The following is a 10,811-nucleotide window of genomic DNA, read 5'->3' as shown; positions in this document are numbered from 1 at the left end:
GGGGGGGGTGGGGTCTTTTCCCTCGTTTACAACCAGAGTGCATGCCCTATCCTTATGTAACAGATGTTCTTGATAATAATAAATATTTATTTTCAGATATCAAGTTTAAATCAATCCTTCATATATTGGCCGAGATACCCCTGAGACCTCCATGTACGGGAAATGAAGTTTGATAGAAAAAAGTTTTCCCGAAATGATGAAATAAGTCAGTTAAAGCAGGACAACTTCAACGCCAGCACCATGATCTCCCAGACTAACGGAATTGAGGGTGGACACAGCATTGAGGGTGAGGAGCATAATGGAGTTCTAGCGATACCTAATGACAAAGATCTTGCCCCTAAGCGGCTTCATGTGTCAAACATTCCGTTTCGATTTCGAGATCCTGATCTTCGACAGATGTTTGGTAAACATGGAAATATACTCGATGTGGAAATCATCTTTAATGAGCGCGGATCGAAAGGATTTGGCTTTGTCACCTTTGGTAACGCTGAAGATGCTGAGAGTGCCCGAGCAGAGCTACATGGATCTGTGGTAGAGGGTAGAAAGATTGAGGTTAACAATGCCACAGCTCGAGTACAGACGAAGAAGCCTGCTGCTGCACCTCCACCAGTTGGCCTAGCCCCCAGTCAGATCGGTTTGCCCGGCGTGGCCAACATGGCCGCCGCTGCTCTTAGGGGCGCAGCGATAACCCGTGGAAGGATTCTTCGTGGATATCCACCAGCAACTGCAGGAGCTATGTCAGCAGCACTTCCACTGCAACAGCTCCAGCAGCTTCAACAGCTGGGAGTATATCAGGGTGTGGGAGGGAATCTGGTATATGCTGGATATGATCCAGCAATGCTTCAAGGTCTAGTAGCTCCTCCACAGGTTCAACAGGCTGTTCCCCAACCTGGACTTCTTCCTGCAGGCATAGATCCTAGACTACTTCAAGCACAGGTATTTAACCTTGCACTTAATCCCTTTATTTTTGCCGAAAGAAATATATTTTTCCCTTCAAAAAATAACTCAAAATTTAAATTTGCATTTTTATTTTTGGAATTTATATACATCTTTTGGGTTCCATTTTTTAACAAAGAAAAAGTCAATTTTACACCGAGTTGTTTGTTAGATGTTAATGGTCCGGGGTAATTCTGTACAGACAAATAAAATCTACCAAATATCGGACACATGTCTGATGTCTCGCACATTGTTTTTTAGAATTAGATTTAAATTAACATAAATAGAAGATTTTTTATTTCCAAATTAACTGTTTGTTATTAACCACTTATCACTTATTAATCATATGTTGTAATTTAAACGTTAATTAGATAAAAACGTTAAAAGGAACTGTTACAAATTTAAAATGAGGTGTAGGACAACTTAGTTAAATTTTGAAATTAATTGTTGCTATTCTTATATCGGTTTTAGTTTTCTATTTAGAGTGAACCAACCATCTCAGCCCATCAAAGAAATCGTTTTAGTTTTACTGAAAATGTGGCTTAAAACAAATTTTTCGGTTGTCTTCTTAAATTTAACCGAGATAAATCCTAAATCACCCCTTTTTTGTGACCTTTTCTTTTAATGTTTAATGTTTTTTTAGTTACTTTTCATTTTACCTTTTTGTTAGACAACAATTTGTGAAATGAAATGATTATTATTTGCTTTCTAGACAGGTTCAGATAAAAGGAATTCTGCGTGTTTTGTTCATCTACATTCTTTATTGTATTGTATAGCTTTCTCCCGCAATTTATTGGTTTATCTGGGTTTAGCTGAAAAATTTACCAATTCCACATCTTCCATTCTTATAATTTCACTACACCTCCTCTTGTTATTTTACAGTTTTAGCTTTTAGAGAAATATTGCTTCTATCATTAAACAGATACGGGTTTTAAAGGTAGTCCATTGTCAAATACTTTAGTTCTTTTACATAACCTCATTGCTTTCTCATGGCGATATGGAAAGGTCCAAACTTATTTAGCTCTTGCACAAATAAAACTACAACATTCTTGGTTCTATATGTGGAATACTTGAATTTTTTTATGTCCATCATGCTTTCAAGTTCTTTATTCGCTGACGAGAAAATGAAAATGTGTAAACGAGGTTTATTTGAGAAAACGTCAGTTTCCTTAGTTTTATTGAAACCAATTTTTTCCACAAGGATATTGCAACTTAACAAAGACATTTTGCAAGCCTTAGAAACACGACAAAAATATATATATAAAATATATGTATAAAATAAATATATAAAATGTATATATAAAATTCGCAAACCTTTTTAATTAAAAATCTTAATCAATATCAAAATCAAAATAGCGGTCATGCTAATCAAAATGGTGGAGTCACTTATTCAAAATGGCGACCTTACTAAATCTAAATGGCGGCCTCTTTCAATTAAAATGGCGGCTTCACTGAATTAAAATAATGGCCTCATTAAATTAAAATAGCAACCTCACTTAATCAAAATTAGAAGCTTACTTAATCAAAATTGCAGTGAGTTAACTGATTGAATTTAGTATTTGCGTTTGGGAGGTGGCATGGATCCCCGTGAAGCCATGGACCCGGGTCAGGCTCTCAAACAGTTCTATTTACAGCAGTATCAGGCCCAGCAGGCGTGTATATAAATATACCTGCATGCAGTACAATTGCAGTTCGGTACAAGGATATTCATCTTCAAGGAGAATTTAGTCTTACTTTAAGAATTAATTAAAATGAAACTATTATTCGATACTTAAAGATAGAGATTGAAATAATTTATTCTTGAAAATAGATATCCGCAGTACTAAAATTAATTCACACTGTAAACAGATCCCCGTCTTCCCATATTTTCTCCTACTATCATTCGTCTTTTTCTCCATTTATTCCTCTTTCCAGTTTTCACTTCTTATACTTTTTCCTATTCTTGAAAACTTCTTTTTTCCTAGTATTTTTCTCATATAGGGCTCAATTTGTTTACAGTGTAAATATTAGTAAGCCGAAAAACTGCTTTTTATTCTTGGTGTCGGAGCTTAAAATGGCATGCTGGGCTCAAAATGGCATGCTGAGTCAAAATTTAAGAACTACTTTTGTATTTATCGTTTTTTTGCTGCAGACATTCCGGGGTTAAATGTTTACTGCAGTTGCTATAAATGTTTTCAATTTCCTATAAAACCTACCACAGCCGAGAATTAAGTTCAACAATATTTTTTGCATGAAATTTTGTTTACCACAAATGGTACGTCACTTATGCTGGTAATATTGTAATAAAACTATTTTACTAAGCACAAATCAAACTGCATGACTAATAATATGCACTAAGTACAAGGTTGTATTTCCAAACCTTTTACTTAGTACTAAAACTTTAATTATTAAACTAAAGCATGCTCTTTAACAGAAAATTTCAATGTCATTCAACATTATATATTTTCTTGAAAAATTGCCCTCCCTAAACTATGCTACATTTTTTTTAATTAATGGGAGAAGAAAAATAACTTTGAGGTTGGAAAATTAAAGCTTTAAAATCAACACATAAAAATATGTACTGTTCTTCTTCCATGTGAAATATTATTGTTTGTAACAATTTAGAGAAGTGTTAAAGTTTCTTTAGGGGTTTGCTTACGCATAAAAATTATGTAGACCTGGATTTTGTTTTGTTCCACCTGGGACCGAATTTAATGAATTTGAACTGGCTACCGTCGTCGGTTCAAATTTGAATCACCGATTTAAATTCTCACTTGCTCTCAAACGTTTAATTTGAATCACCTATCCTTACTTAGTCTTTAACCTTGAATTGGTGGTTCAAAAAACCGGCAGAAGTTAGTCAAGCGACGTAGCTTAAATTCATCAAATTCGGTTCCTGGACTATTGAAACATATGATCAATTTTACATTGCAAAATAGTAATATTCATAACATTATGCAAGTTTTTTGTGTTTTCTTATACATCACTGAAGAAACCGTGACATGTCTCTTTATTATTATCCTAATCTGAAGTATAAGAGGTTTAACTTGACAAAACCTAAAATATTTTGTCAACTTCAGTTCCAGCGACAACGAGAGCAGCAAAGGGAGTCAGGAGATCCCCAGGCAGCTCTGAGGCAGTATTATGCCCAGATCCAGGCACAACAGGCCTGTATTTACTAATACATGTGCATGCAATACCTATAAAGGGACTGTTCAGTTTTTACAATTCAAGGATTGAAACAAAAGTTGCATGAACGGTCATATGCAAATTTTTCCAAGAAAAAGTATATACCTCCAGTTTCAACTCCTTGACAGTCCCTTTAAAGGGACTGAAGCGTAATTGCAAGTAACCCTCAATGCAAAGATGACACTGCTCTATTCACAACGGTACCCTTAAAAGCTTTGTCTAATCAAATTTGAATAATTTCAATGTTTATAATTTTGAAAACTTATTTTTTCAAATGTAGTTTCTCTATAAAAGTGAATTCTGCATTTCTACTGTAAAACATATACTTAGAGATTATCAGAAGTAAAACCTAGAAAAACGACAATATCTTCCACATTATAGATATTATAAAGTTTTCAAGGGTACCTTTGTGCATCGGGCATTATTATCTTTGCACTCGAAACTACGCTTACAGTCCCTTTAACTACACCAACATGTTTTGTCCAAAGTAAGTTAACGAAATGGATTATTATCTTGGAAAACATCTAAATCGGGATTTATTGTAGTCCAGCTTTTTCCAGCTTGTGTTCACAGATCTTTGATTAGGTTATGAATTATGAATTATATCTATGTTGTTAATACTCAATACTCACATCAATCTTTTAAAGAGATTTGAAAGCATCATGTAAGGAATTTAGGCCCTGAGATTGACTGATCTTTACTGTGAAGTCATTAGTATTGTTTATTTTTGTAAGATGTTTAAACTTAAACTTCCCTGGGAGCTTAGTTTGAATATTCTCTACGCGTCTTAAACCTTTCTAAAGTGTTTAGAATATCTACTTATTCAATTGGATTAATTAATACCTTCAGCTCTGTAAATGAGTTTCTCCTTCATTAGTTGGCTGATCTTTACCCTCCTTTTCTTGTTCTCATGGAGGATCTATTAAACAGGAGTATAGTTCTGGTCTAGATCTTTTCTTGTTCTCATGGAGGATCTATTAAACAGGAGTATAGTTCTGGTCTAGATCTTTTCTTGTTCTCATGGAGGAACTATTAAACAAGGAGCATAGTTCTGGTCTAGATCTTTTCTTGCTCTCATGGAAGAACTATTCTGGTCTAGACCTTTTCTTGTTCTAATGGAGGAACTATTAAACAGGAGTAAAATTCTGTTCAAAATCTATACCTACTTAATGGTATGTTAGTTTCTTAGTTCTAAATTATCTTCATCCTCCATTATTATGTTCATTGTGAAATAGTTTCATCTTTTTCACAAGCATTAGCATCATCATCTCTCAAGCTATTAATAAACCATTTAGTTTCACTTTTTCTTGTTTTCTTCTAGTTGAAGTTGAACACACTCAATATGGAAGAACTGTCATTATTAAATCTCTTTTTAACCATCTTAGTTTGAACTTATGATGGGTACGGTGTCTGAAGAAAATGTAGAAGGTTGACCTATGTCTGACATTTCATCATAAATATTCAGAAAATCTCATCAAATCTTCATTCTCCTGGAGCTTTAAATATCATTATTCCAATCCCCCCCTACTCCTGTCATGTCAAGATATACTCCTGATTGCTATTTTCAAGGGGTTCTCTCAGTATTTCCACTCAAATTGATTGTTATAGTTAATTAATGTTCTTTCACTCTGTTCTAAGAATAGTTTCTTGTGTTTCTGTTTCCCCATGTTTGGGATATAAACAATGTAGTTTTCGATAGCTTATCACCATTGGCCTTTGGCTATGTATTTATGACTATTGGTTCAGAGTCATTCAAGGTCTATTTTTAGTTAAAACTCTTAATTTTTATATAAACATTGTTTTTAAACTTGCTAAAGTTACTCTTGTTTCTTTGAAGTATTCTCTTTCCTTCACATTTTGTTTTTCCTCCCTAAAAGTTTCTAAATTCCCCTGGAGGAATTAATTCCCGTTGTTGTTAATGAAGGTTGGTATCCCACTAAGAAGATGGGATGGATGGGATTCTATTAGCCAGAATTTTACTAACATTGATAAATATAAAATTGACAACTGAGTATGTTTAACAGTAAGACATAGCATTCGGTCATAGAATCACCATATATTAAGAGTAGATAAAAAGTAGATTTGAGCTACACTCAGGATGTTTTTTAGGCACAATTTACCTGACAGAACGCCTATAGTTACTGTTCTTCTGAACTTACTGAAGCCTCGTCTTATTATTTACCTTGTCTAATTATTTACCATGAAGAAACGTAGAGAGGAAGGATTCTGACTTACTTTTAAGATTCTTTTCAGCCCATCAAATTAGATTGATATACACCATCCTCTTAACAATCTAACCGTGAACAGGGGTAAACTAGGAAAAGCTGGACTAATATAATCCTGACTATTTTAAGCTCATAAACAATCATAATTGACGACTTTTTTCCTGCCAAAAAGAAGAATTTTAATATATAAATTTATCCCTTGTCTGTTTGCAAACTTTGAGTATTTATTCGGTCAAAGTTTGTCTTGTTCCCTTAACTTGTGTTCACTGCTCTCAATTTTCTTAATTGCCTGGACCACCACACTCAACTGTTTACTTTGCCTGTTCTTACTTTTTATTCTTGAATTTGTAGTTAGTTAGAAACCTGGCAATCAGAAACAAGTTCTCAAATCAACTAAATTTATTTTCATTGGTTTATTCTGCATGCATTTAGTCAGTTGATTAGTATCAGTATAATTTTAAAGATTGATTTAGATCAACAATAAGATTGTTAGATTTTTTCAACTTGGATCTAAAAAAAAATTTATTTCGGTCGCAACATTGTTGAACTTGCATTTAATTTTTTTTATGTTTAGGTTAATGCAAGTATGGCACAAGCACAAGCTCAGGCACAGGCGCAAGCCCAGGCTCAGGCACAAGCTCAAGCTCACGGTATGCCTGGTGTTTCAGCAGCACATGTAGTTCATGCCCAAGCGGCCGCAGCTGGAGCTCCTCAGGGTGGAACCCCAAATCCTACAGTAAGCACCTCTATGAGCAGCAATATACTTGCACAGGCGCAAGTCCAGCTAGCTGCACTTAAGTCACAGGCAGGGAAGACATCAGCCCCAAACCCTGCTGCTATTACAACAATGGCAGGAATGGCTCCCACGATGAGTCTACCGTTCCGAGGTCTTACAGCCGGGGGTTCTTTTGCGGGCCTCCCTGCAGGACTTACCCTGCAGCAAGCACAAGCTTATGGCCTTGGTGCAACTGCCTTGACAGATCCCTACCTGGGACAAAGCATAGGTCCCATTGCTGGATATCAGAACTCCCTCTACCGACGGTTCACACCGTACTAGAGTCTTGAGATCAAAAATCTCTGTGGCCTACTTCGCCTCCCAAAATCGATCTGAAAGGAGTGAGAATCTGTCTAGTTAAGACATAGATCTAGGGTGACCTAATAGAATTTCCTCTGAATAATAGTTCCCCTACATATACCTGTGTCCTGTATACATGGTTCTATTGAAAGGAAAACCTCATTTATCCTATGTTTCGAAACGAGGCCTACATTCCTGGAAGCCCTCAGCTATCTAGATCCCATTCCAAATCGTAGCAACTTTTCGCGTCAAGGTATGTGGACTTTTGCGTAACGCTGAAGCACGTTATATGACGCACATATAAATAACTATTTCCAAGAGGTAGTAATCTTTAGAACTCCTTTAATTAAGTATTTAATTAATTGAGAACAAAATATACTCAGTACTGCAAATACTCAAAAATCTCCAGTGAACAGATTAAAATAATAATTGGTATTGTATTGTTGATATTTCAGTTGTTAAAAGCATTTTCTAGTTTCTAATCTCGACATATCCTTAAAACGAGCAAGAACGTATTAGGGCCTTGGTGCTTCTCCGTGTCTTTAAACCCTCAAAATCAGTTGATTTCCTTCAAATGCAATCGCGATCTCCAAAGACCTACTGTGAAACGGTTCTCTACTAAACTTGTGATATTTTTAAAGTTTTTATTTTCTCAGATGCTCAATATGGTGCTGATAGCTTTTTAATTTAGAATTTATACACTTAATATATTTATTACCTGCTCATTTATTTACATAAATGGGGTTAGCTTACTACACAACGGTGCTGTGAAAACTTTTAAAACTGAACTTTTATCATTTCCTGCCTTTCCAGATCACCCCCCCCTACACTGAAAACAAGACAAGGCCACTGATTNTGGGCTCCATTTGCTAGATAAACATCTCGACTTTGATGATTTTGAGTGCATGTCTTGAAGCATTATGGAAAAATGAATTATTGAAAATAATTTTTTATTTAGTTTAAATAAGATTAAGCTGACATTTTTATTAAAAGATTATAAATATTTTGCACACTTCAAATATTAAAAAAATAAACGTTTTTAATTCCTTTCCTGAATGCAGTTGACTAAGAAAAGCTGTATTCCCCTACCCTATACCTCTCTATATATACACAAAAGGTCAGAAAAACAAAATATTATTTCTATTTGGGTTTGTGCCAGAGATAGGGGAGGTGGGAGGGGTGTCAAATAGCATTAATAGGCAATGTGCAGGACAGGGTTATATTAAGATAAATATTTTATTGCTTGACATGTTGCTTGACATGTGTATGCTTATCCACAACAGAATGTGCATGATGTTGGAATGTAATTGTATGTACATTGTACATGATGTATGTTGACAATTTCTTCAGATTTGAGCTTTAACAGCTTTTACAGTGTTTCATGTACTGCACATACTTGGTTCTGTGTTAGTTCTGTTTTGAATTTTTTAAAAATGTTTCGAAGGAATACATATTGTACAATTTTAGATATGCTACCTGTAAATATGTTGACGACTCACTTCGACTTTCTCAAGTTCATAAATTTTAAAATAAACATTTCTAAAAGTGTATGAATGCAGCCCATGTCAAGCTAAGGCAGTATTAAAAACTCTGATCCCGCCCCTCTGCACGTGTTACCCCCCCCCCTTCATTATTCTGTTGTTCCATTGCTCCGTTGAACCCTTTGTTTTTAATTTCGTTTCTACTAAAGTTATCACTATCCATGAGTGTCTGATTTTAAGGGATTTGATTAAAGATGTAGACAGAAAGGGGGGGGGGGTAAATATTGACACTGTTTCATTTTAGGCCTTGTGGAGCATGCGCATTGAACATATTTGTATTTGAAAAAGATAAATAATGTTTGAAATCCTTGCATGACTGTTTTCCAGGCAAGAAAAGTATATTTCGAAGATACGATCGTATTCAACCAATTATGGTTTGTTTACTTTCCTTTTTGTGATTTATGTACAGTTTAAATCTGTTGTAAGTATTTTGAAAATCTATCATAGGGTGCGTTTCTTGCCTCATGGAATGGTCTCAAATCTGGAAACCTTCTGTATATGTGTAAAATCTTATTTGTTCACTTCTTCTAGAATATTCTTGGCTCGTTCCAGATTAATGCTCGATAAAATGTAATCTCACAGTTATGATGGATTTTAAACCTTTTTAAAGATGAAAATATATATTAAAGACTACTAACAATAAACTTACATAATTCCTAAAGATCATCTTTATAAAGATTTAAACATTCCCACACATTTGTCTTATGTCTGAGAGGGTAAAATCTTAGCTCCGAGACGGCGTCTAAATATCTTTTTCTCAATCTGTCTAATAAAAAATACATTAATACAGTGCACAACTATAGTTTAATGGCATGCAGATCCTTTCCTTGACTGTTAAATCAATCTTGTAGAAACCTTCCTTGACTGCTCTGGAATGTGCAATGAAATAGATGAAACAGTTTTTTTGGCATTTTACAATAATTTTGACTGACATTGTCAGGGTGTTATTAAAGCTGACTGAGTTTTGGATTAGATTTACCAAAGACAATAATTATATTTAACCCGTTTTAGTAAGTAAGAAAGTGCTCAACATTTTCCCCCAAAATTTCCATCTTAACATTGCCCTTTTTAAATTAGACGCTGTCTTCCACAAGATAAAGCACAAAAATAACTTTCTGATTCTTACTGTGAGCACTGGTAAAAATGTCTGTTTTGTTCAAATTTAAATCAAAATATTTTCATATTTTTTAGTAGTTGTCGTCGCCTTTATTCACCTGAAACTTAGCATTTAATTTTGTTATTTTACCTCTAACCAATTCTTGTTTGTACGTGGCGATAACTATTAGAAAATATTCATACTGTATAGTTTTAAGTTTATTTCATATTGTTACTGTGATTCATGTATAATACGACACTGATAGATTGATAGGTTGGCCTAATCCAGGATACCGATCATTGGGTAAAATCCGCAACATTTTGGTCTCTTGAATTTATGAATTTACTCGCGGATTTTAGCGATCTCCTTATCCTTGGTAACAAACAAATCTTGTCTACAGTATCTTGTACAAACCCTTTCTCCAAAGGCCTATGTACGGTACAGCATAGGGTGTCTTGGAAATATTGCGTTATTTATTTTATTTTCGGACCGGGGTTTTAGATTAATTGGTTCAAACATTTTAATGCATTTTTTGCAATATTTCCATGGATCCTTGTTGTGTAATCCGGCCATCTATGTTTCGACAGGAAAAGACAGATGGCCGTTCTCTCGTATCTGACTGTTTAGTCGTTAACTAATAGTAATAAAATGTCTTAATTATGAATTTAAATAAAATATATCAATAAGAATTTGTTATTTTATTTGTATTCTGCATCTTATTTGAATGTTTTTAAATGTGGAAAGTAGCTCCTACAGATCGGATAGATAAT

General features: G+C 34.5%; 1 protein-coding gene across 10 annotated transcripts in view; it reads left to right on the top strand.

Moving 5' to 3' along the window:
• LOC111695359 (RNA binding protein fox-1 homolog 2) overlaps positions 1–10,732 on the top strand; it is a 27,270-nt gene extending 16,538 nt beyond the window's left edge. Inside the window, exons 2-7 of one of the 10 annotated variants that reach the window (XM_023464670.1) lie at positions 97–936; positions 2,493–2,588; positions 3,996–4,082; positions 6,904–7,657; positions 8,466–8,521; positions 9,393–10,732. In XM_023464670.1, coding sequence (XP_023320438.1) covers positions 163–936; positions 2,493–2,588; positions 3,996–4,082; positions 6,904–7,386 — 1,440 coding nt within the window. In that variant the 5' untranslated portion in view covers positions 97–162 and the 3' untranslated portion in view covers positions 7,387–7,657; positions 8,466–8,521; positions 9,393–10,732. Of the gene's footprint in view, positions 1–96; positions 937–2,492; positions 2,589–3,995; positions 4,083–6,903; positions 8,167–8,465; positions 8,522–9,189 lie in introns of those variants that run through there. The other 9 variants (XM_023464667.1, XM_023464669.1, XM_023464668.1 and 6 more) reach the window with 9 other exon arrangements.
• The last annotated feature ends 79 nt before the right edge of the window (positions 10,733–10,811 follow it).

This window comes from Eurytemora carolleeae, unplaced genomic scaffold, assembly GCF_000591075.1.
Source record: "Eurytemora carolleeae unplaced genomic scaffold, Eaff_2.0 scaffold8, whole genome shotgun sequence".
NCBI lineage: Eukaryota > Metazoa > Arthropoda > Copepoda > Calanoida > Temoridae > Eurytemora > Eurytemora carolleeae.
This window is presented reverse-complemented; position numbering and strand designations above follow the sequence as displayed.